General features: G+C 43.2%; 3 protein-coding genes across 4 annotated transcripts; 1 reads left to right on the top strand and 2 right to left on the bottom strand.

Annotated features, from left to right (window-relative positions):
- Positions 1-3,803: 3,803 nt before the first annotated feature.
- LOC124996456 (protein Wnt-7a) lies at positions 3,804-11,230 on the bottom strand. The gene is made up of 4 exons (XM_047569490.1): positions 10,826-11,230; positions 10,046-10,272; positions 7,299-7,570; positions 3,804-5,431 (listed from the first exon to the last, which is right to left on the bottom strand). The coding sequence occupies exons 1-4, from the start codon at positions 10,894-10,896 to the stop codon at positions 4,949-4,951; spliced, it is 1,053 nt and encodes a 350-aa protein (XP_047425446.1). The 5' UTR covers positions 10,897-11,230; the 3' UTR covers positions 3,804-4,948.
- A 610-nt stretch (positions 11,231-11,840) lies between these two features.
- On the top strand, positions 11,841-15,059 carry fbxw12 (F-box and WD repeat domain containing 12). Its single transcript, XM_047610086.1, has 10 exons — positions 11,841-12,049; positions 12,190-12,227; positions 12,334-12,500; positions 12,577-12,701; positions 13,043-13,249; positions 13,352-13,516; positions 13,661-13,871; positions 14,121-14,302; positions 14,434-14,564; positions 14,695-15,059. The coding sequence occupies exons 1-10, from the start codon at positions 11,951-11,953 to the stop codon at positions 14,792-14,794; spliced, it is 1,425 nt and encodes a 474-aa protein (XP_047466042.1). The 5' UTR covers positions 11,841-11,950; the 3' UTR covers positions 14,795-15,059.
- A 3,147-nt stretch (positions 15,060-18,206) lies between these two features.
- Positions 18,207-23,779, bottom strand: ptpdc1b (protein tyrosine phosphatase domain containing 1b). 2 transcript variants are annotated; one of them, XM_047610072.1, is made up of 11 exons: positions 23,597-23,779; positions 22,517-22,692; positions 22,050-22,131; positions 21,435-21,600; positions 21,247-21,327; positions 21,007-21,125; positions 20,792-20,929; positions 19,708-20,699; positions 19,160-19,342; positions 18,946-19,056; positions 18,207-18,849 (listed from the first exon to the last, which is right to left on the bottom strand). In XM_047610072.1, the coding sequence occupies exons 3-11, from the start codon at positions 22,093-22,095 to the stop codon at positions 18,733-18,735; spliced, it is 1,953 nt and encodes a 650-aa protein (XP_047466028.1). In that variant the 5' UTR covers positions 22,096-22,131; positions 22,517-22,692; positions 23,597-23,779; the 3' UTR covers positions 18,207-18,732. The 2 variants fall into 2 exon arrangements, with proteins under 2 accessions (XP_047466028.1, XP_047466020.1); XM_047610064.1 differs by lacking the exon at positions 23,597-23,779 and having other exon boundaries at positions 22,517-23,194.
- Between the last annotated feature and the right edge of the window lie 1,846 nt (positions 23,780-25,625).

Below are 25,625 nucleotides of genomic sequence, written 5' to 3'. Positions count from 1 at the left end.
AAACTGGCAGCATCAGCTCAAATTGTTTCATGGCTTTCTGCAATGATACATTTAGGAGCATGTCTGGACAGGTTACAAGATGCTAGAGGAGAGAACTCATTGCAACTCCCTCTGAACTCAGCCAGGAGCTTGGAAGCTATGACACCATCAGTAAAGTACACGTAGAATGTTTACTTCACAGGAGCTTGTTTGTGCACATTTTCCTTTGTTGACAGTCAAAGAAAAGGGCAGCAACGGCGACTGATGCATTAATTTCCAATTCTGCAAATGGACAACATCCCCCTCCTGGCTCTGTTTCCAGGTCCATTTCGGCATGTGTCTTGGCAAGGTGCACTTTAATGAGCAACTGTGGTCCATAAACCGGCCAGAAACAGTCAAGTCAAAGAGAGAAGGTGCTTCTTTGGAAGGGCAAGGGAAGGAAGTGAGGTGAACAGTCTCCAGGACTGGCCTGATTGTCATGACTTACAGGGTTGTAGTGAGTGCTGTGTTTTTGTTCAAAACATCCCGTGTCAGGACGCCCGAGACGTCGGAGGATTACTGTAAGCTTAGCTCAGGTGACGTCTTCTGTGGGGTGGCGTGGGGAGGGGAGGGCAGGGGAGGGGAGAGGAGGGGAGGGGAGAGGGGGGGCAGGTATGAGGGCCCTTCATAGCCCTGTTCCAAACCACTCCGAAAACAAGAAAAAAGTATCATATGGGGTTCTCAGATCTGTTGGAGATACACACACTCCATCAAAGCCAGCGTTTAACATGCTCACTCGGTGTTCTTATTACCCCGTCCCTCTCTTCCATGATTAAATATTTCAAAAGCTTTCAAAGGCAGGTCAAGCGGGCTGGTATGTTCATTCAAATCATGGTAAATGGCTCCACTCGAAATCCCCTAAAGATAACCATAGACATCCAGCCTGTGTGTCCTTGCCTTAATGCAGCTGACAATGCCCCGGAGCTATTTGACCAATGTGTTTACCTGCAAAATCAGATAGACCATGGGAAGTAAGATAGACCCTTTGAGGGCCAAACTGTTGTGGATCTCTCTTGCGGGGAGTGGATATTGTGTGCTATCTCCAGCTTCCATCGCAGAGCCTCAAACGGCACGCGGTTAAGAGAGTGCATGAATGAGCTCTGCGCCCATGCAGTATCTCTGGAATCACATAAAGACAACCTTGTGCTCTGCAATTTACTGTGCAGCGCTCAGGTGCTTGTGCATGTCTCAACCAGAGGAAAAACAAAAGTATGACTGACATAATCATGTGTCAGAAGATTTATGGTCAGAGAGAGCGAAGGGGAGAGAAAAACTGGAGAGCACATTTTCACGCTCCTCCTCCTCCTCCTCCTTCAAATTATTGTCTTTAGCGCTGTCCACTTGTTTAATTGAAATGTTGGTCCGAAACCAGGATAGTTCGTGCACACTCGAGAGCCGTGAGTTAATGAGAGCCCTGTGTGATGCATGATTTAGCAACTTTTTTTTTTATTGTAAAATTCTGAGTCATTTCCTCTTTCATCCGTGGTAATATCTTCAGTAGCCACGGATTTTCTTCGGAAAAGTAAATACAAGATGCTATCGGTGTTTCATGAGTAAGTTGAAACAATGCGGACGCAAAGAAGAAAAGGAAGAGGCACGGCTGAATGAAGATGCCTCACTATTTGCATATTATGCTAACCTTTATTATGCAAATTGGAAAGCAATCATAAATCTTGTTGCTTTCAACAAATGCCAGCATCAGATACATTTAACTTTTGGCTGCAAATCTGATTACTGTTTAAGCCGAGGCCGATCTAATGATAAAACGACAGAGCAGGACGGGTCTTGCTTCAATATGCTTTTAAAGACTCCGCGTTGGCTTTGATGTTAATTGCTGGCTGGAGCACGCTGACGGGCTGCCCTAATGGAACAGGTCATGTGAGCAGATAGGGAAGCTGTGGCAGACCTCCAGCAATAACAAAGGGAGTGAGCCAGACTACCAACCATAAATCTGCAGCTACCACCAATTTCCAACTACTGCAGGTGATGGGTGAGCGTGTGTGTGTCTATATGTGTGTGTGTGTGTTCAGTGTTTTTATAAACAAAACTCCAAAGGGTAACGCAACCCCACTTCAGAGCAACATGGATATTACACCCCTGAACATCTTGGCATGGGCCTGCTCCTGTTTATGGAGAAACACAGCTAAGAGTATAATTAGCATTTCAGTGATCCTGCAGGGTGTCTGACTTATAGGCTGAAATATCAAAGAAGGTGGTGTTTTGTGCTTGTGACTCAATGGGGATGAAGTGACTGCGGCCTCTGCGTGGAGGTGTTTTGCACCTGACTGGAAAACGCTGCAGGTGGATTACCTGTAGCTAAACTACACTGTTTGTTTAAAAAAAAAAAAAAAAAAACGGCATGTTGTGCTGTGAATGAGGGCATCAAAGATTTAATGGTGCAAATCATGATTAATCCGCATCAAGGGTACCTTGAAACTTCACACCGCCACGTTTAAAGTATCCACTCAAAGCTGGGATTTTGCCCTTGTCATTCAAATGTTAGATCGCTGCCAGTGAAAGTAAATAGGTGACAAATATAAAGGCCTCTGAGCCGCAAGTGTTTTGTTCGTGAGATAATGTGATGGGCGCCCCGCGCACAAAACCCTAGTTTAGTTTTAACCAGATCTTTTCGGGCAGCTGCCTTTTCTTATGCGTGAGTCTTTTGTATCAATATTATGAAAGCTGAAAGCTTTTGTCAGCCACAGACAAGCCTCTGTTATTATCCCTTCACGCCCTTTTCCCTTTATTCTGGATAGATTATCACTGCCAGAGAAACACGATATGGCTAATCTACTGTAAATTAAACCTGAATTCTCATGTTTCTCTGCGTTTTTACAATAGAGGCATTAAAAGAAAAGTGGCTTTGCTGGGAATGTGCTCCTGGAAATCTTCTAATACGCAACACAGGTGAAAACTTCACAAGCTGCATTTGTCAGTCGCCGGGGATTATTGGGAGCAGGTTCTCCGTCAACACGCTCGGGTCAGTCCCTTCTCTCCACTTCCAGGCCGATGAGAGTGGAATCTGTAACGACTGTGGGCTTTCGCATCGTTAACATTTCCCTGACACGTCGGCCAGCCTCTCTTGGAGACTGCCCTGCATTTTCTCTGCCGCACTGGAGTTGTTGTAGCAACTAGTGGCCCAGGAGTGAATGAAGCAGATGTGCGAGTCATCTATCACCTGACAGCTCCCACTCCCCCGACTGAGCAAGTCATCACCGTGACAGTCTGCCCGACCGGCCTCATCAATTACACCGGTACCCTACCATTAGTGCACAAACACTTTTTCTCCCCGGACACATTCAACTGCTTCCCAGTCTGCAAGATGGGCCCTCAATTAAGGCTGAATAACTTTCCCCACTCAAAGAACATCTCTCTCTCTGTGCTGAGTACTGCACACATTGTGCCTGTCCTCCGAGAGCTGATTTATCTCCATGGCGACCGTGTGATATTAGAGAAGATTTGTCTTTATTTTATGCTGCATGATAGTGATGCAAACCAAACTTCAAATTAATATTGTATTTTTATAGTTATTTGACAGTAAAAATAATGACTCAATAATGCCAGTTGATTGATTCTTATTCAATGAGCAATTAAAGTAATTTATGCCCTTCAGCAGTTCCACTGCCGCACTGGTTTATGGTAAGTGTATGGTCATTTACAGCACATTATATGTTCAAGTATGTTTCTCCTTGTCTAACTGTTGCTAAACTGACTAGTCCCTTACGCTTTATGCCATGATCACAGTAATTACAGTGTGAGGATTTAATAACGGAAATCACTTCGTGTTAGTGTTATTCTGTTCCTGTATTCCATCAGTAGTAGTCATGAAACGCAGTAAACACAGATGTTTGAACACAGACACATATAAACAGTCTCTATCACTTACAATATACAACTATGGCAGTGACAACTGGGGCCAACTTAACATATATCAGCTTTTTTTTTTTTTCTCCACAGGGGTTTAAAAACAGATCAGGTCAGGGTCCAAAACGTGACATCGAATATGCAAAAGATATAAATAAAACATTCATACAAAAATAGGCTTTTACAAAATATACTCTATTAACCAATATTTACCAAACGTGGAAAATGTGCCCATGTTTTTTTTTGACCGGCCAGTGATTCCAGTTAAGCTGAATTGGCTCAAGGTGAAGACAGTCAGTACAGCGTGCAGCCTTCTACCTCAACAAGTGGGATTTTCTAGACTAGCAGCAAACAGAGGGAAGACAAACAAAATGAAGGTCAATTTGAGTAGCCTACAGCAGTTTCATCTGGAATAGCATTATTCTACAACATGACACAATATTCCAGGCAAATCCAGTGTGTTAACCTTGGACATGTTTTGGTCGCTTTAATAAACTAAAACCTCATCACATTTAGTTATTTTTGATCCATAATGGACAAAATCAGTAGTTCTTTATAGAATAAATTAATATTAATTATTTCCATTCTCTAAATACAGTGTGTTAAATATTCCAAATGAATGTGTCATTTCATCTGTGCACAGGGGGGCAAGAATTACAGCAGTGTGTCCTGCCCAGCATCACATCCACCATAATTCATTTGCGTTGGGGAAGTCCAAAGCAGCCAGACTGTCAGTGTGTGTCCATTTAGCTTAAAGTCTTGACATTTCGCCTCGGTGACTCACACCGTGGTCACCTGGTCGCGTGTGCCGGGCCCCAGTTTTATCCTTTAACAGCGTTTTGTCGCACCACCACGGCACTGCATCCCGACGGACAAGTCCGCGAAGAGGGGCGAAGAGCTTTGTGTGCAAAAGAATCACGACGTCCCGTCTTCAGCTTACTAGTGGTTCCTCATTACGTGTGAAAAGCCTGCAGGGACAGCCTTCGTGTGGGGTTTGCCCGAGAAGACACAACAACATGAACACTCGCACACATCATCACGCGCACACACCGTCCAATAAATATTCTCATTTGCATGTGTACACCTCTGTCCTCTCGCTGCAGGTGTTGCACTTAACGTAGCAGCACCACAGGAACTTGCAGTTGCACTGCCAGACGCGGGAGTACTGGTGTGTGTTGTACCCCCGGCCGCAGCACATCAGGTCGCAGCCGCTGATGTGCTGCATCATTGTCTTGTTACACACCCTCCCCTGTGTCCCCAAGCTCCCCGTCACAGGGTCCGCCTCACAGTAGTTAGGTGACTTGTCTATGTACACCAGGTCTGTATCCATGGGCTTCCGGTAAGAGTAAGGCTTCTTGATCTTCAGGAATTTAGGGCGCTTGTTGCGGCTGGCTTTGACTGGTTCCACGTGCACTGCATGGGCATATTTCTCCTTGAGAATGTAGCCAAGCTCGCGGAACTTGGGAAGTGTAGTCCAGCAGGTTTTGGTGGTGCAGGAGCCTGAGACGCCATGACACTTGCATTCCAGTCGCATGTTCTTCTCCAGGACCTAGACGCACAAAGACAACTTAGTAACGTAGTAACAACTGGTGACTGTAAAAACACTCCAGTGGTGAGTGACGGTTGCGCTCTCAGTCTAAACTCTGCCCTTCTAAAATGATTGGAACCCATTCCTGTTTCGCGTCCACACGTTCCGTCTCAATCCACACTTTCACTTCACAGCACGTGACAAACGTATTAAACGTGTCCGAGGAATACACTAGGGTTAGGGATTAAACACGGCCCCACCACAGAGCTGTGTGATACCATATACACAGAAGCCAAAATAATGTATCAGATTTCAGGCTCTGTGTGTGTAGTTACCACACACAACACACAAATGTCAAGAGTGACTGTACAAGGCGCCGAGTGACTAGGATTACCGCTAAACCCTGAACTGATGACAATGAGAAGTGCCATTGACTGAAACTGGAGTTTTCTGTAGCAACAAGGTCAATAGCAATTTCCTTTTTTTCCTGAAACGCTAGGTGTTTGGTATGCGATACGCTCTCCCTGAAGCCGTTGACGAGATATTTATGCATTCTGTGTACTTGGCAAGGAGAGTGTAACACTAAAATCCAAATACAGACGTGTGAACAAGGACAGAAAAAAAAATACTTTTCCCAGTGCAAACCACTTCATAAAAACCTTGGCCTCAGCTCCCTAATCCATCAGTTGTTCTGTGACCAACACTTGTGACAGCCATTGTCTTGACGTCTCCGACCAGGGAGCTGTGAACGGCGCTCCTGCCCAGTGTCACCGCTTTTGATTAGCATAAATAAAGGAGGGGCAGCTATCAAAACAGAGGGTCTATTTATTAGAAGGGAGAATGGGAAATAAGCGAAAGTCTGAATCTGCCAGTACAGTCTTTCCCCAAGGAGGCAAATTAGCTGTCCGGGTAAGCCAATTTGAATTCACGCTCCTGAAACGACCATTGAAAATTATCTGCACAGCACAATTGTGTGTGAGGAGGCCTTTATTTCAGGGGCCATGTTGGACGTGTTGGTTGTGTGGAGCAGGCTGTTTTGGCAGGGATAGAGGATATGCTTTAACTTGAGCAAAGCTGCTTCTTTATTCACTAACTCCAACCTCACTTTGGCTGTTTGGCACATTATTCCACTAAATCTCTAACTTCTAGACCTACTGGAGTCTCTTTGTCACTCCACAGGATTCTGCAACTGCGCCTGCAGAAAAGGCATGAAAATGAACCCATAATGAAAGCAATCTTTTCTTTCCTTGATGTCTCTCATTATACTTTGAACCCATCCCTTACACTTCCTAGCATGTGGAATCACATGACCTATACATATTGATTTTGACTCATATCTAGCAATTGGATCTAATGACTGAGCTCAAACATTTGCCATGCAGGTGCTGCTCACGTGCAGTGAACGCAGTCCTCTATACTGTAATGGAGGCGCATATTATTCTGTGATGATCAGACCAAGTAACCAAACAGTAAACACCCCCTTGGTGCATGTGCAAGCACATTGCACCTGATGTGGGCTTGTTCTGTTACAGAAATTGCTGGTGGGGATTGTCATAAAGGTAACTGTATACTGTCCTGGTAGTGCAAAACATGGGGGGGTGTCTGGGCTAATGCCTTTTTGTACAGTGTCAATCTGTTTTCAGCGCCGAGATCTGGGCTGTAATCAAACCCTGCCACTTAGACAGCTCTTCCCCTAAAAGCAGCCTTTTATTCCGCTTCTTGTTTAAGATCGGCCCCACTGCCCAGATCTTTGGCAAGGTTCGCGTACACCAAAGCATGGCAGGCCCTGTTAACAGTTACTGAGACTATTTAACCATTAGTCCGCCGTCCCCTTTAACAATCTCGGTGAGGATTGTGTGATCTGTAACCCTAATCGCCAATTACTTACCTTGCGTCCCACCTCATTATTATGGAGGTTCATGAGTGTCCTTGCGTTCTGCTTGACCTCCCGGGCGTCAATAAATACTTTGGAGAATCCCAGGCCGTAGCTGATATCTGCCGAGCAGCCTCCCCACTTCCATCCTTGGTCTTTGCTGTAGAAACCCTGCTTCTCTTTGTCGCAGCTACAGTCACTCAGGTTACCCTGCGTACAGGCGGCTGTAATGGCATGGGCCACCCCCGCTGCAATGATGGCGTAGGTGAACGCAGCCTCTTTACTGCCTATAGAGGAGCATATGAAAAAACAGTGGTGTTTCTCTTTTCATGGCGTTAAAAAGGAATACAAAAAGTTTGTAAGAGGGATTTTGTATAGGCAAAAGAGGTAAATTATTAACAGTATGTGTGCTTACATCACAGTCTTACTGACAAATCACTCAAGGGCTGCAGTGTTTTGAAACCTGACCTGAAAACTGTCCTGCCCATGAACCAAAATGTCTGCTGGAGGAATTGTCAACAAAGCTGTATGAATAAGAGGGTTGTCGGCAAGGAAGGGCTATTGATCCACTTAGAAACTGTCACATTCTGTGTAAACTTATAAGGCAGCGACACCAGAATCTTCATTCTGCCGTTATCTACACCCAAGTCCAGCTAACAAATCATTTACGCACACGGAAATATCGACAAATAACTAAAGGTTAATCTGACAGAATTCATAGACAAGGACGGATCCTCAAGCGAAGTTCTCGAGCTGGATGACAGTCCAAGAAGCACTCCATGTCCTAGATGAAACCTTAAACCATACCAGCAAATAGAACGTTTTAATTTTCTCTTCAATCTACGATTCATTATCGAGCAAACAGGAAACTGCTGATTACAACATCCATCATATCTGTGTGTAAATAAACTCCTCTTGTCAATGTTTGTTCAAAACAAACATCATACCTTCTTTGTGCTCCGGTCTGCCACCCGGTACACTATGTAAAGCTGCCATGTTTTTGATAAACATCTTGGATGCGTGCCCTTGCCATTGAGAAAAAAAAAAAAAAAAAAAAAAAACTCATATTGAGGCATCAATTATGTGGACGTTTTTATAGACTCGATGGGCTCAGGGCCAAAAAAGAAGGTGTGTCAAAGCAGTCAGTCAGTTCTGACTGCACCGTTGTTAATTTTTCCCCTACAGTTCTGAGTGCACGGGTTCACCACAAGAGATGGTATGAATTCTTCATAACTTTGTACTGAGTGATGGAAATTATTAAAAAAGACAGTAGCCAAAAGAGGAATGTTAAAAATCAAAAGCCTGTGTACGTACAATAACACAGTGTGCAGACTCTTTGTTGGAGCCTCATCTCATAACTCTACAAAGTTCAAGCTGAGGCCTAAAGTGTCTCAAATCTGGTGCACCTTGCGTTTCCCATAAGCATCATGTCAGCTCCCTGGTTTCTTCCTTTGCTTTATGAACAATTGCGAGCCACACAGCTCCACTCAGCCCGGGCATCAACAATGCTATTCATTTAAAACCATTCGCCTTCTGCGCTAATCGTATCAGTGAAACCAATCTATTTGGTATGGCTGTCCAAACAATAGACTTAAACCCCTCTCTTGAAAATGCAGGCCAAAACTCACGATTGGCTAAAGCCCCTCGTTCTTAGAGGAACCGATTGATAAACGCCACTGTTTTCATCTCAGATGCATAAAGAGATAATCTTTTCTTTCCAGCAGCAGCTGGCAAGATAGTCTCAAACAGCTGGCCAAAGCTACTGACCACTGAGTAAAGGGGTATCTTTGTTATATTTTTGGTTTGCTTGTTTTTCAATTATCGTTATTCCAACATCTGTAGCCGGGAAAATGACTCAACTATATTAAAATTTAAAATGGCTTTCCAAAGCCACCTCTGAGGTTATCCAATTTCCTTTGATTTCCTCTAGACTTGAATACATCATTTGTATTCTTAAACACATTTTTCCAGGCAATGGTACCCTCAGTAACTAACAGTATTTAATCCATCTTATAATATCCTAGTAGCTGGTAAACAAGCCATAAAGCTTCACCGAGAATTTCTACATCCCTTGGAATCCATCCCTCTTTAGAGGAAACTTTTATCCCAGCAGCAGCAACTTTGATTTGGACTAATTAGTTTCTCTAATTTAATGCTCCCAAGTCTTCCCTTCCTCTTGGCTATTCCTCACTGTAACTTATACCCGTGGTAAGATCTACATCCTTGGAGTGAGAGCCACAGCACCCATCACTAGACAGGATAAAGACCAATGAAAATGTGTCTCTAGGGACTCTGCCGGACTGAAAAGAAAGGCTGCCAACATTCACAAGAGCTTTGTTACAGTGCTGGCTTCAGATAGCTTTTATACATGCTCAGAAAGCCCCGCTCAATGAAAAGTCTGGAGCAAAACTAGGCCTGATGTAAATGACACTGGCTCCTTAAGGGATGCCACTTTTATTGTGGGGGCAATATTGCAGAAAGATGATAATTTCTGTTTTCACCGGTGTAATTGGTGACTAAAGAGAACGGCTTGTAAGATAAATAGAAAATTATGCATGTAAAGGTCAAAACTGATTTGTTTTTAATTTTCAAAAGGGAACCGCTCATGATCTAAATCTCCATATTTTGCTGTTCACTTTGGCACTGTGGTAATAGTGTTGTCGAGGAAACTGGTGTGCGCATTTTACGCACGACGTACCAACTCAAGGATGGGTGAAAAACGTTTCAAATAGTAAACAAAACGTTAACAGACAGCAACATACCCACTTTCAACTCTTTTCCGAAGACGGTCCTCTCTCCAAGCGCAGAGCAGTTCCAGCGCCCGTTTTTAAACTGAAACTGACACTCGTTGATGCCCATTTGGGCTCCCTCTCCGATGACGATAATGGCATCGGGGCGACTCTGGCAGATAATCCGTTGTCTAGGGGCCAAACCGGGGATCTTGTTACAGATTATACTCGCACCTAGGGCCACCACCGACGAGAAGCCACTGTGAATGGAAGATGAACAGGACCGAGAGGAAGAAGTCGTCAGGCGTTTATTGGTGCATTGTATTTATTTCCTTATTTTTATATAAAATTATATTACTTTAAAATACTCACACATATTTCTAAATTTTCGTTTGTTAAAGGCAAATTATTAAACTTAACATGTCCTTGTGGAAAGTAGTTGCACTAGAATACCTGCAATTGACACCAAAACTATTAGTTTCACTTTAGATTCTACAACATGTGCGATCAAAAGTTAACAACTAGACTATTTCTCTACCAGTATAACAGTTTTACCCTTAAATATGTGATGAAGGAAACCTCACTACGTTTTACGCACGCAGTTGCCACGAGTTGTCTGAGTGCACGCTCTTCTCCAAACGTTTTGTCATTAATAAGATCAATTATCTGATTTTGAGGAGATATAAGACACAATGGTCGTTTTCAAAGAACTAACGACAGCTCGGAGTCTGTCACCCGTCAGATATTCGAGTCGTTCGCGTCTGAGAGTAACCTCCAGCAAACTAATGAGGAATCAAATAAAACGCAGCTCACCCAATTTTCAAGTAAACAATCCCTAAACAAAGTAAAACTCTTAAAATCCAGCGTCGTGTTCTCCGACTCATTGCGGCCCAGCTCTCAGGTTCATGCAACGATCTGTGGGGCTGATTAATAACTCGGTCGCTTGTCCTCCGGTCGATCGCAGCCCAGGTAACTCCAAAGGAAGTCCAAAAATGACGAAAAGCATCAAAGAGCAGCAGACTCTCGGGAAGTTTTACAAATCGCCGACTGGGGTGTCATCCGAACTCCCTTTGCGAGGCCCCTTTTCGCTGGGCCCTCTTGTCATTGCGAGGGTGTCACAGGTAACCCTTGGGGTGAACAAGTGCGATTATCTCTGTCTCACAGCTCCTCTGCTACCCGCAGGTCCTGGCTATATATCTGCCTCATCTATCTGGGGCGTGTTCACAGGAGACATGGGGCCCTGCTGAAGAATCCCGCCAGGGCTGAATCTCAGCGCATACACACACACAGGCACACACACACACACACACACACACACACACACACACTTCCCTGCTGAAAATTCACCTTGACTGATTGGCAAGACTAATAATTTGGTTATAAAGTGGGTCAGGACCCACTAATGTGCCATACAATTATTTTCAGTGACCATGTTTGTTTCAATGCAGCAAATAAAAGTTTCCACACTTGCCACACATTAGTTATGAACTAAAAATCACAAAGAAAAAAATGACAATATTAAAGCCAACTATAACCACAACTAGACATTAACGAAATTAAGATCATTTTACGCTTTCAGACATAATCGCCTGCTCTTTCCACTCATTTAAATAAGAGGTATTTAAATTTCTAACATTTAATTTCTCCATTTAGTTGCATTTAGTTGTTTAAATTCGAAATTAGGATGCAACAGCCTCTCCTTGTTGTATAATGCACCTGGTGCGTGCTACCTGTTGCGCGCCTCCGTCCTCTCCGGATCACCTGCCTTTTACAATGGCGACATCTGGCGGCGAATGAGGATCCTGCAGTTCAGAGCTAAACGCTTCCGTGTCCCTGTTTTCTTACCGTAGTTTGCCCCAACTTGGTTCCGCGTCGTTGCTTCGTTGATTTCGTAGTCTGAGAAGTAGTGGATGGTGTTAAATATTATCCAATGACAACATGGACCCTCATTGCCCTCACCTGATCGCCGACTGCCTTATTCATATTTTTTCGTTTCTGCCCGAAGAGGATTTAATCAGTGCTTCCAGTGTGTGCAAGGTAAGATGTTTACAAATTGCGGAAGTAGCCGAGAGGGGTCGTATTTCTGGTAAACTGATGGGCGATGCTTAATATATCTGATTAATATATATATGTATTAATTAATATATTAATATATATATATATATATATATCTCCAGGACTGGAATGATGCTGCAGAGGCTCCTTGGTTATGGAGGTGAGTTGTGCGCATTTGTCTACTTTTTTTCTTTCTTTCTCATGTTAACACATGTCATTTGAGGTGTGGGGAAATCCTGCTCACTGTTAACATCCAATTCCCTCAGGAGGATGTGTCTGCACCGCTGGAGTTTCTGTAATCTCTCCGTCTTGGGAAGTGAGCACGTGAATCACTCTTGGAAGAGATACTTCCTGCGACGCTCCTACTTGGAGATGAAAATGACTAAAGGGAGGTCAGGAGGCTACACCTGCAAAAGCCTCAGAGGGCACACAGGTATGCTCGACTGTCCTTCAGCATGACTTCACAATGCCTTTCGTCTAATATCTGTTTGTGACACCCTTTCCATCAGGCAGGGTGGTAGGCTTGGTGTACCTGAACGGGAATTCAAACCAGCAACCCGACCTCTGGAGCAACAGCGCCACAGTCTGCAGTGCTTCTACTGATGGGACAGTCCGAGCATGGGACATCCAAAATGTCAGTGAACCTTCATAGCGTCATTATGCATCCTGAGCAGTCGTTTTAAAAGCTTACTAGCATTGCAGTTGCTTCTTTCTTTTGGTTATCTGCGTAAAGTGTGCGTGTGCTTATGTTTATAAGTTGCTTTTTTTCATTTTATTTAAGAAAATTTTCATGGTTTTCATTGTGTTTCACATGGGACATGTGTATACAGCTTTCCTTCCACTGCTGAGACTTAGTTTCTCATAGTTCTCGCTGCATGTTTGTCTTCGGCAGTCTGCTGAGATACACCGGTCAGCCACAACATTATGACTACTGACGAGAGAAGTAAATGACGTGCTCTGTTTTTTTTCTCTCAGAGTAAGCTCCTGTGGTGCAGCCCCGTGCAGAGTCCTCTGACAGCGATTGTAAGTGATGAACAGCATGAAATGGTGATCACAGCAGACTCTGCCGGCCTCATTAAGACCTGGCGAGGCCAGACTGGAGAAGAGGTGGCCTCCTTTACCACTGCATCTCCGTACTGTACCTTACTACAGTACAACATAAACAGTGATTGGTTTCTGACCGTGAGTAATCTCAGTATCTCTTATGTTTGAAAATAATAGGTAATTATTGTTTTAGTAAAGAACTGTTTTACTGTAATTATATTCTACATTATGCTCCTCCAGTTTGGAACCTGTCAGGGATCTGTGCATACCCTTGCTGGTTCTTCTTTGACTGAAAAGTCCAACATAGTGGTGTGTGACTCCTTCAGAGTCGACATACTTCTAATTTCACCTGACAAGAAATGGATTGCGGCTGGTTCCACACACAGTGGTGACTCAAGTCTAAAGGTAAATCTTACTGTCTTTACCAGCCTGTCTATGTTTTTACAACATCATTTCTGTGCAAATACCGTAGTAGAAAAATCGATGTTCAACACATTAGAGCACATTTACACCTGGAGTGTAAACTTCTGCTGTCTGGTTTGTTTCCAGGTGATTTACGCTGAGAGAGTGACCTCTCCATCTGAGGAGAACGATCCTCTGTGTAAGCCTTTGCCAGTTGCTGGGTGCCTGGCTGCTGTCTTCGTACCCACCCAGCCTGCCAGGCTGGCCATCGTCCACACAAACGCACCCTCAAGAGACAAAGTCCTCACTGTGTTCGATGTCAGCATGAAAAAGGATAAGTACAAGTCAGAGATCCAGGGTGAGGACTGAGTTCATGTTCATTATGGCTATAAAGTAACCACTAGGAAATAATAGTCGGTTGGTCGCTCATCAAGGAAAATTCATTTTTCACTGCAAATGTCTTGATTTTATCCGTTATGCAAAGTGTTTTTATCCACTTCTGAAAGTTATTACATTTGATAAACTTATGTTACAGTGCAGGGGTATTAAAACGTCCATTTTCTTTTTGGTTTGTGCCTGTGTAAAATAGACCTCTTTTCCCTTTTAGTCCAGCAGGTGGAATCCTTCCCCTTGACGCTCAACACCTGGTCATCAAATATCCTTCTAGAGGCCAAGGACAGCAACTGTATAGTCCTGGCAGCTAATGAACAGCTTTGGGTTTACTCTCTGAAAGGAGCCCTGATTGCTAACTTTAAAGAGCATGTCATGCCCATCTCTGCTATATATGTGGTAGGTTGTGTTCTCAGTTGGTATTTAGAGAAATATCCCCTCATCTGTTGAATATGTGTGTTGTGTGCAATAAAAAGTACAGTCTTTGTTGTAAGAGCACAGCTTAAAAATGCTTGTCTTTGTATTTGCAGGACAGTTTTCGTGTGGTAACGGCGTCTCAGGACCTCTCCTTACGAGTGCTGACGTGGAGAAATGACAGAGACCGTGGATTGACTCTGGAGAGTCAGTACCATTTACTGGGAGGCTCTCACTCAATGTCCAGGTACTGCACACGGACACATTTTAGTAGTTAGCCTGTTATTGTGGAGCTAGTAGACACTGAATGGAGGCATTTCCTACGTACTTGACATAAATATCACCTCATACATTTCCCATGTTGTACTCTGTTTCAGTGGGTTCACTCACGTCTGCTGTGACTACACCAGCATTGTGGCCTCAGTAGAAGGGAAAGATGGGAAAGATGTCTTAAAAGCATATTCTTTCACCTCCTGAGCAGCACAGCGTCAGTCCGTGTCATATAAGGACGTGTTGGCAGCCTTTGTCTCTTGGATGTGACCGGGCTAAGGACGTAATTTGCCAAAAAAATATTCTGCTCATTTGTTTTTCAGTTTTATACCTCCACTCTACTGAAGTATTATGTCACTGATACAAGCTGGTCAAATATCAGTGACAACAAACTATATATAAACGTTCATATTAAGACCACACTGACAGATTTCAATTTTTACACAAATTAAACAAATGAAGGCAAAAAAAAGCAAGTTTTCCTTTTTCCTTGTTAAGAAAAAGTGACTCAGGTGTCTCATGTGCTTCAACGACATGGTTTCTCATGTCCTTGAGGACACACCTTAGGTCTGTATTCATGGACTCGTGCACTCTGCTTCTATCTTCCGAGTTAATATTGATAATAATATCTGAATGTTTTCTTTACCGTAATCAAGCAAACACAATCCACAGGGTGGTGAAACAGGATCTCTGAGGACCTCTAAGTAAAATCCCTGAATGAAGGCTATATTGCTCAATGTCATAACATCCTTCAGGGATCCTCTCCTCCCATTAAGCTTTGTCTGCTTGTTGTCTTTGATGCGGTTAAACAACTTTCAGTCGGCCATCCTATGCAACCCTTGCCCACTACTTTAACAGCTGAAGTTCCTCTTCCCTTGTTGTGATCTGATTGCCTGTGGGACTGACTTGCCTGCTGGTGTTCTCTCAAGCTGCTGTCAGTCCGTGTTCATGTGCCTGACAATGTTTGTGTGCCTTCTGCTTGTTACACTGCCTCTGGTGCTTCCCGTCTTACTCCTGATTTCGTTAAGGTGCGGTAACGTTTTTGACCAGCGAGTGCTTGTGAGTCATGATTAATCTTTCCTTTTCTGATGAGCCTTCTAGATTAGATCCAGATAGATGTTGTTGTTGTAGTAGTTCATTAATACTCCTCCTATGTGCTCTGGGTTGTAGTTCTACTTCAGCGCCTCCTGAATTAACACGTTTGAGATGTCTCCCCCTCCCCCTTGTAGCCTCACTAATGAGCAGTGTAATGACACTGCTGTTTACCAAACATCCTGGGAGCCCTGGAAATTACTCACTTTTTACTCTGATGTGCAGATGATACCTTTTGTCTGACAGACATTTTATCAAGACATAGAAGTAAATCACACTTTCTTCATTAAGCAGAGTGAGGAGTGGAACGTGGATTCTGACTCCTAGTAATAGTCTTTTGGCATGAAGCAACCCTCCAGATCACCTTCAACAGCCTCCAGTGAAGGTACTGAATCCCTTTGAAATGTTTATACAGTGGGGGAAATAAGTATTTGATCCCCTGCTGAATTTGTAAGTTTGCCCACTTCCATAGAAATGATCAGACTCTGGTTTTTATGGTTGTTTACTGGTTATGGGTATAGACAGAATATCAATCGAAAATGCATAAAAAACACACAATCTAAAAGTTATAAATTGTTATGTATTTTATTAAGGGAAATAAGTATTTGATCCCCAACAATTCACTTAGAATTCAGGCTCCTACGGATTGGCTGGTGCGCATGTGGCACACAGCTGTGCTCAGTCAACTAATTACCAATACTCCTGATCTTAACTCGTCATGTATATAAAGCACACCTGCTCTAAGAATCAGTTTCTTACATTCCAACTTCTACAGCACCATGGGCAAGACCAAAGAGCTGTCAAAAGATGTCAGGGACAAGATTGCAGACCTGCACAAGGCTGGTATAGGTTACAAAACCATCAGCAAAAGGCTTGGTGAGAAGGTGACAACTATTGGTGCCATTATTCGCAAGTGGAAGACCCATAAAAGGACCATCAACTGTCCTCGGTCTGGAGCTCCCCGCAAAATCTCGCCTCATGGAGTGAGGATGATGATGAGAAAGGTGAGGGAGCAGCCTAAAACAACACGGCAGGAGCTTGTTAATGATCTGGAAGCAGTTGGGACCTCCGTCACCAAGAAAACAGTTGGCAACACACTGCGCCGTTATGGATTGAACTCTTGCAGTGCCCGCAAGGTCGCCCTGCTCAAGAAGGCACATGTACAGGCCCGCCTTAAGTTTGCCAGTGAACATCTAAATGACTCAGAGAAGGCTTGGGAGAAAGTGCTGTGGTCTGACGAAACCAAAGTTGAGCTATTTGGCATTAACTCGACCCGCCGTGTTTGGAGGATGAAAAAACGTGAGTATGACCCAAAGAACACCATACCCACGGTTAAGCATGGAGGTGGAAACATCATGTTTGGGGCTGTTTTTCAGCAAAGGGTACAGGGCAACTTCACCGCATTATGGGGCCAATGAATGCAGCCATGTACTGTAACATCTTGGACAAAAACCTTCTTTCCTCAGCAAGAACACTGAAGATGCCTCGTGGGTGGGTTTTCCAACATGACAATGACCCAAAACATACTGCCAGGACAACAAAGGAGTGGCTCAAGAAGAAGCATATTAAGGTCATGGAGTGGCCTAGTCAGTCTCCAGACCTTAACCCGATCGAAAACCTGTGGAGGGAGCTGAAGCTCCGAGTTTCCAAGAGGCAGCCAAGAAACTTGAAGGATTTAGAGACTGTCTGTAAAGATGAATGGGCCAAAATCCCTCCTGCGCTGTGTGCAAACCTGGTGACCAACTACGAGAAAAGTCTCATCGCTGTGCTTGCTAACAAAGGTTTCTCTACAAAGTACTGATTTGTTTTGTGCTTGGGGATCAAATACTTATTTCCCTTAATAAAATACATAACAATTTATAACTTTTAGATTGTGTGTTTTTTATGCATTTTCGATTGATATTCTGTCTATACCCATAACCAGTAAACAACCATAAAAACCAGAGTCTGATCATTTCTATGGAAGTGGGCAAACTTACAAATTCAGCAGGGGATCAAATACTTATTTCCCCCACTGTATGCCCCATAGATGTTATTGAGTTATTAGGGCGCAGCTTATCTGTTCTTCTTAGCTGATGGGTTAAACTTAAAAGCCTATACATAATAATAATATATTTATATAAAAAGGCTTGCTTTCCTCTTGGCTGTTCCTCACTGTAACATATACCAGTGGTGATATCTACATCCCTGCAGTGAGAGCCACCCTATACAGGGTAAATACCAAAATGTGTCTCTAGAGACTCTACCAGGCTGAAAGAAATACTGTCAACATTGAAAAGAGCTTTATTTCAGTGCTCACCTCAGACGCCTTAAGTATCACTTTACTACATGCACAGAATGTCCCAAAAGTCCAGAGCAAACCACAGCTGATGAAAATGACACCTGCTTCTTCTATTATATTATCTATGCCTCATCAATTGTAACTAGAATATAGACATTTTCATTGTATCACCTGATACATGTCACACCTGTGACCACTGCGCCCACTGTGGCCTCAGTAGAGGAGAAGGATGGAAGAGACGATTACTGGATGGGAAAGAGGTTTATTAGTAAACTCCCAGAGGATCACAGCCTCACATGCAGCTCTCACAACCCAGTGAAAGGGCAGTTTTACTGTGAACCAACCATAGTACACTGTCGACATTATTATGATGTTCTTTGGTGGAACCAGCATTACAAAAAACATAACACACAATAGAAAGACTATGGTACGGGAAAGGCGTTGCATACACTGTGTGTACAATGTGTTATGTAATGAAATAAAATTGTCATGAAATGTCCTAGAGCTACTGTTTTGGATCTGAGGCATATGAGTGCTGAATGTGACCAGGTTTAAGGCACCGGGCTTAATAATAAAATTCTGGTCAGTTGTTGAAAATAATACTGAGATAAATTAGTTATGGACAGTGTTAGTGACAATAAATTACATATGAAGGTTTATAATAAGTCTACTGTGACAAATTGTATATATTTATATATTTTACACCAAGGCACAAAAGCATGAATTTATTTTTCCACATCCACTGTACTGCATATAGATGTTAAAGGAAAGGTCACTGGGGTGTCTCATCTGTTTCAATGGCCTTGTTTCTCATGTCCTCCAGGACACACCTTAGGACTGTAGTCATGGACTCGTACACTCTGCTCCCTTCTTCTGAGTTAATATTTATCTATTGAAATGAGGGGAAAAAACAACATAAAAAGTGTTGAAACAAGCAAGCAAGTTGTAATTTATCTTAAATGATTATAAGGATATGTTTTCTCACCCTGGTGAAAGCCTTGATAGTACGATACATGAAAGCATTTTCAACCTGCTCTGGTATCATCAGCATATGAGCCATGCAGTTTAGTACGCATTTCAATGTTTCCTTAGGGGCCTGAGAGAAGGTAAAAAGGAAGGTTGAATGAAACCCTGTCCGGACAGTTTATTGAGATATTTTCATTGTTTTAAATCTGAATATGTACAAAAGAACTTCTGACCTGGTCGAGTGAGTTGAGCACAGTTTCAGTATCAGTATTGTGAGGGTTCAGGGCTTTGGCATCCTGGAGGGAGATGACCGGATCTTTAAGCTGCTCGAGCCACGCCCACATGAGTCCACTCAGGACGAAAGGATCCCGCTCCATGCACAGCCTTTCCCATGCACCACCTTGGTTCAGCTCAGCCTGCACACATTTGGTCAGCCATATTGGCTGCACATTAGTATGTAACTGACTTCATACACCTTCTGTTACTGCTGCTGCATGTCATGCTATTTATGAAATTGATCTATAAATGTGGAAATTTGTGTATCTGTATGTGTATGGGTTGAGGGTGGGTGTTTATCCATCCTTTCTAATTTAGAAAGATTATATATATGGCATGCTGAAACCTTAAATAAAACTGCTAAATGAAAAATATCAGATTAGATGGATTATGCTTTCTTAAAGTGGGGGTAGATTTTGTGATGGACAGACTGAAGCACAGCAGGACTACATGCACGCTCCCACGCTCGCTCTCAAATACCACGGGGTTAGTGTGGGTTAGTTACCTGCCAGGCCAAAACTCTGGTCTTGTGGTCTTCTTCTCCATCAAGAAAAAGGTCAACTGCGAGGGCCTGAGCCACCAGCATCCTCCTTGACTCCAGGGATAACTCTGATTGCAGGGTGATAAAGGGCACTTCTGAATGCTCCTCTTCTCTACCTTGGGACTTCTTCCCATTGATTGCTAGCTCCTCCCTCAGCTCTGCCTTCCACCTGGACAGCATGCTACCCTTTTTGGTAGGTTCATTGTTTCCCCATGACTCGCTACGTTGGATTTTTTTCTTCTTCACCTTCTGCATCACAATGGATCCATCTTTTTGATTTTCCGCATTCTTGACTTGCCAGAGTGAACCTGTCGAGCCGTGAGAGGCCACAGACACGGTGCTATTGCACTTGGAAGAGGACTTATTTGTCGTTTCAGTGTGACTTTGTGAAAGGGTGCTTAGAGGCTCGGTGAGGAGGTTCAGCTGTGAGCCCAGCCTTCTCAAGTCTGACTCGCTGTAGCTCAGACTTTTGCGGTGGTAGAAGATGGGTGGCTCGTTAAAATGTCTGGGTAAGGTGGGTGTACCCGGCAAGCGGTGCTCCTTTGCAAGTACCTGTGGGTCCATGGTTTCAATAATGCTGAGAGTCATTTCTATGTCTTGAATATCAGGCGCCTCCAGAATATCTTCCTCAATCACCTCTCGATTCTCTGCGATGTCTACCAGCAGCCTAGACACCAGCTGAATGATCTTTGGTAGGTGTCTTAGCTCTTTCCTCTCATAACCATGCAGTATGTGTCTCTGACGGTTTAGGTACTGTGACAGGTTAACAGGGTTGGTGTGGGGCGCAGCACAAGAAAACACACTCCTTAAAGGGGCAAGGAACTGAACAAACTCTCTGACACAACGCAGTTGGCCTCTGGTCTGGATAGAATTGGGGCGTTTGGCACGCACATATAAAATAGCCTGGTTAGCAGTCATTTTGGTAGCATAGGCCAAAAAACATGCTAACAGCACACCTGGAGGGTGAGAAAAAGAAAACTCTAAACTCAGCTTCACATTGTCATCCTTTATAGTCCTAAATATTTTAAAAGATTTCTTGGAAATGTACCTGTTCTGCCGAGACCAGCGTGGCAGTGGACTGCTATCTTCCCTTCTTGCAGTGCAAAGGACATGACTTTCACCATGTCCAGCACAGTGGTGAGGTTGGCCACGCCATAGTCGCTCCAGGCATAATTGTAAAAGTAAACTGAAATTGTAACATGTTTTTAGTGCCTCGCAAGCAACAATAAGAGTAACAATTCAAGGACTGCCTGAAGTGCTTACTGTTATTTTCCATGAAGACCTCTGGGAGATATGAAAAGCCACTCTCTGGCTCAAGTGGATTTCCACAGCTAGCATGTTCACCAGGGAACTGTAGGTTGACCACTGTTTTGATGCCATTCCTTCATGCAAACACACATGCGCAAACAGAGCACAAAATAATTAATTATTCTCATTTATTTTGTGGATTCATAATCAAAAAGGTTCAGAAAGTTATTGCCATTGATACAACGTTGTGCATACCTTTTGAACTGATCAATAATGTTATACTTTTTAATGATTTCTGTTGAAGGTCTTGACATTGCCAGAAGATGGTCAGTAATCCTGAAACCATAGAAAAAAAGTTCAGTGAGGTGTATACTGTATCGCAAATCCACTTATTCCTCAGTTAAGCAAACATGGCTTCAGAGAACACATTAAAAAACAAGTACCAGGATGAGTAGAGGCCTTTTATCGCCTGCTGGTCATCGCTCCAGTAACTCGGGTTGTCATACTTGCAGGCTGGACCTCCGCAGCCAATAGAACATTGCATATGTCCAGGGACGACATGACGAATTGCTTCTCCTACTATTGTGTATTTTGCTCTGGGGGCTCTGACTGTAGATGTTAAAGGATGAAAAATCTGATATGATATTGTGTTTCATCTGAAATTGGCATGTTTGTTGTATTTCATTTGTTATCAGCATGTAAATTGAAGTTATTACGTGGTTTTTATTAAGGCAAAGCGAACGCATAAAATACCGTGAAAAACATGAGAAGTTTCACAACCGCAGTGAAGTTGAGAAGTTTCACAACAGCAGTGAGACGAGATTTAATGTGGCACCGTAACACCTTATAGTTAAGTTCATCAGCGGTGAGTGCACCAAAGTGTTTAATCCTTGGCATTACAAGTCAGTCATGAGGGTATTACAGTAAAAATAGCTGCTCTTCTGGCATGTTTGAAATGCTTTTCATGCTCAATTTGGGTTAAGTACAAACACACTTGAACAATTTGAACTTCATTAAAAAGTGCATTTCATTGAAGCGCTGTCACCATCTTTACTTACTGTAGTCCATCAGAAATCCCCCTCTTGTTGTTTCTTGTGACGCCATGTGAACTGTCTCTCAGGTTGATAGTCATAGCAGAGCCTGGACACACATATGTACCTTGTTACACTACAATACACACATTTGGTGCTGTTGCCTCAGCTTAAGCCTCAAATACAACAGTAGAATCAGGAGAATGTTGTTTATTTTTCATTATTTATATATTATTATAAGACATTTTACAGGTGACTGCTTCTACACTGCTTCTACATAACACTCAAAGGCCTTTAATAAACATCATAGCAAACACAACACATTTAAAAGGATAATTATTACCATTATTACCATTCTTCATAGATTCAACTAGTTGTCCCTCAGTGCCTTATCACAGTATAAACAGTACAAATGCTAAACAGTCAAGTTTGAAATAGCTGACATGGAATCTAACAATAAAAAGCCACAAAATAAATTAAAATGAATTACTTACTTTGAGTAGTTGATATGAGATGCTTTTAGCCACCATCTCAGAACACAAATAATTCACATCTATTGCTTCCAAGAACCTGGACATCAATCTCCTCAGGTCTGACGCTGTCTCAGCCTCTCTATCTCTGTGGAAAGTCAATCCCGTGGCCTTGCTTGATTTGATTCGTCTCAGATTATCTTCGCGTAGTGAGGCGGGGCCACACAAGAATCCGGTGAATCACGTGTGCACATTTGTGGAAAAATAAGCCATCTATCACACCAGGATTGCAACTGAAGTGTGGGAATAAATTAACAACTGCATCATGTTGAAAAGTAACAAAGATTGTGTCCTTTTTAATTAACAGATTCCTCTGCTCTCTCTCGTCAGGTCGGGCGGTGGGGGGGCCTTCCTGACTCCTCCCAGATTAGACTGCTAATCTTATTACATAGACGTCTGAAACGGAGCACCCCCTCCTCAACAAAAACCTCATACTATGTAGCCCTTTACTACATCGTGTGTTCATTACACATTATCATTACTTGATCCCTGACCTCAATATAGAAATTATGTATTTGATTAGTTATATATATGTGTGTGTCTTTTATTTTGTATAGGTAGAACTAGATTGTGATTTTTTTTAGGAGATTTCTGATATGAGCACACCTAAGCTCCTCTACCTAGCTGCTACAAATAGAGGGGGCCTTAGTGACATAGGACGTAAATAAAATCTTATTGGCTTACCTTGCACCTGGCTAAAGCTGGTTAGCTTCAGGTTAGTGAGAAGAAATCAGGTGATCTTGTAGAGCATTTGCAGAGTTCAAAGCCAGTGCTGCTGGCTATATATACATATATATATATATATATATATAGTCACTGAGTTTCTGTGCCGAAATTTTAATAATTTAATTTTAATATCAGGCCATCAGGCTAATGGAAACCATGAGGAAGTCAACCACAGCCAAATAACTCCAGAGAGTAAGGCAACTCCTAAAAAGTTACCTGAATGGTAAGAACAAGATCCTAGCCATCAACATGTATCATAACCTCATAACCAAAGGAGGAGATAGAAGTCACAGATATCAAGACAAGAAAGCTACTCACCATGCACAGAGGGTTTCACCCCAAGTCCAACACCCTAAGACTGTACACTACGCAGAAAGAGGGAGGCAAGGACTAGTGAGCATCAAGGCCATGGTCCAGGGTGAAACATCAAAAATCAAAGAATACATCAAGAAAATGGCCCAAAATGATACGCTGCTAAGAGAATGTCTCAGGCAGCAGAAATCTGATGAGAGCGCAGAGGACAAGGAGCAGACAACCTGGAGGGACAAGCCCCTACACGGCATGTACCACCGTCAAAAAAGGGGGTGATATCAAGAAAACCTACCAGTGGCTGGAAAACGCTGGAATGAATGACGGCACAGACACACTAATCATGACAGCTCAAGAACAGGCCCTAAGTACAAGGGCCATACAGGCCAAGATCAGATCAGACCCAAGGTACAGGCTGTGCTGGCTGGCTCGGTGTTCAGGGAGAGGCACAACCAAGTGGTTGGGATACTGTACAGGCACATCTGTGCCCAGTATGGAATAGAAGCAACCAAGTCCAAATGTTCGTACCGTATCACAGAGGGTGGTTGAGAACAACTGGGCCAAGGTTCTGTGGGACTTCAGCTTCCAGACTCATAAACAGATCCTGGCTAACCAGCTGGAGGGGTGGTGGACAAAGAGATGTGGCAATACCACCTGACCCCAGCATCAGAAAGAAGGAACTCGAAAAGGCTGAGAAATACCAAAGGTTGAGGGTTATTATTATTATTTTTTTTAATCTCAGCAGAATTAGACAAACACAGTGGTACTAAAACAAGAGTAAGCCAATACCATATACAGGTGCTGGCCAGTAAATTAGAATATCATCAAAAAGTTGAATTATTTCAGTAATTCCATTCAAAAGGTGAAACTTGTATACTGTATACTTTCCTTCCACACATAGTGATATATTTCAAGTGTTTATTCATTTTCATTTTTATTATTACAACTGACAGCTAATGAAAACACCAAATTCAGTATCTCAGAAAATTAGAATATTCTGAAAAGGCTCAATATAGAAGACACCTGGTGCCACACTAATCAGCTGATTAACTCAAAACACCTGCAAAGGCCTTTAAAAGGTTCCTCAGTCTTGTTCTGAAGGCTCCACAATCATGGGGAAGACTTCTGACTTAACAGTTGTCCAAAAGACGACCATTGACACCTTGTACAAGGAGGGCAAGACACAAAAGTTGATTGCTAAAGAAGCTGGCTGTTCGCAGAGCTCTGTGTCCAAGCACATTAACAGACAGGCGAAGGGACAGAAAAAATGTGGTAGAAAAAAGTGTACAAGCTCTAGGGATAACCGCACCCTGCAGAGAATTGTGACGACAAACCCATTCAAAAATGTGGGGGAGATCCACAAAGAGTGGACTGTAGCTGGAGTCAGCGCTTCAAGAACCACCACGAAGAGACGCATGAAAGACATGGGATTCAGCTGTCGCATTCCGTGTGTCAAGCCACTCTTGAACAAGAAACAGCGTAAGAAGCGTCTCGCCTGGGCCAAGGATAAAAAGGACTGGATTGCTGCTGAGTGGTCCAAAGTTATGTTTTCTGATGAAAGCAAATTTTGCATTTCCTTTGGAAATCAAGGACCCAGAGTCTGGAGGAAGAGCGGAGAAGCACAGAATCCACGTTGCATGAGGTCCAGTGTAAAGTTTCCACCGTCAGTGATGGTGTGGGGCGCCATGTCATCTGCCGGTGTTGGCCCACTCTGTTTCCTGAGGTCCAAGGTCAATGCAGCTGTCTACCAGGAAGTTTTAGAGCACTTCATGCTTCCTGCTGCTGACCAACTTTATGGAGATGCAGATTTCACTTTTCAACAGGACTTGGCACCTGCACACAGTGCCAAAACCACCAGTACCTGGTTCAAGGACCATGGTATCCCTGTCCTTGATTGGCCAGCAAACTCGCCTGACCTTAACCCCATAGAAAATCTATGGGGTATTGTGAAGCGGAAGATGCAATGCGCTAGACCCAACAATGCAGAGGAGCTGAAGACGACTATCAGAGCAACCTGGGCTCTCATAACACCTGAGCA

Source organism: Mugil cephalus, chromosome 1, assembly GCF_022458985.1.
Source record: "Mugil cephalus isolate CIBA_MC_2020 chromosome 1, CIBA_Mcephalus_1.1, whole genome shotgun sequence".
NCBI lineage: Eukaryota > Metazoa > Chordata > Actinopteri > Mugiliformes > Mugilidae > Mugil > Mugil cephalus.
The sequence above is the reverse complement of the archived record's forward strand: the minus strand, read 5'-3'. Positions and strand labels throughout refer to the sequence as shown.

What these genes read in the sequence shown, in the direction of transcription:
- LOC124996456 (XM_047569490.1), bottom strand. Translation starts at nt 10,896, where the DNA reads ATGAGTCGGAGAACACGACGCTGGATTTTAAGAGTTTTACTTTGTTTA. An exon ending in CGGAAAAGAGTTGAAAGTGG is followed by an intron (nt 7,571 to 10,045) that starts GTATGTTGCTGT and finishes GCTCCTCTATAG; the next exon opens with GCAGTAAAGAGGCTGCGTTC. An exon ending in ATAATGAGGTGGGACGCAAG is followed by an intron (nt 5,432 to 7,298) that starts GTAAGTAATTGG and finishes TTGTGCGTCTAG; the next exon opens with GTCCTGGAGAAGAACATGCG.
- fbxw12 (XM_047610086.1), top strand. Translation starts at nt 11,951, where the DNA reads ATGGACCCTCATTGCCCTCACCTGATCGCCGACTGCCTTATTCATATT. An exon ending in GTGCTTCCAGTGTGTGCAAG is followed by an intron (nt 12,050 to 12,189) that starts GTAAGATGTTTA and finishes ATATATCTCCAG; the next exon opens with GACTGGAATGATGCTGCAGA. An exon ending in ACAGTGATTGGTTTCTGACC is followed by an intron (nt 13,250 to 13,351) that starts GTGAGTAATCTC and finishes ATGCTCCTCCAG; the next exon opens with TTTGGAACCTGTCAGGGATC.
- ptpdc1b (XM_047610072.1), bottom strand. Translation starts at nt 22,095, where the DNA reads ATGGCGTCACAAGAAACAACAAGAGGGGGATTTCTGATGGACTACA. An exon ending in CGCTGGTCTCGGCAGAACAG is followed by an intron (nt 20,700 to 20,791) that starts GTACATTTCCAA and finishes CTCACCCTCCAG; the next exon opens with GTGTGCTGTTAGCATGTTTT. An exon ending in CTATCAAGGCTTTCACCAGG is followed by an intron (nt 18,850 to 18,945) that starts GTGAGAAAACAT and finishes TCATTTCAATAG; the next exon opens with ATAAATATTAACTCAGAAGA.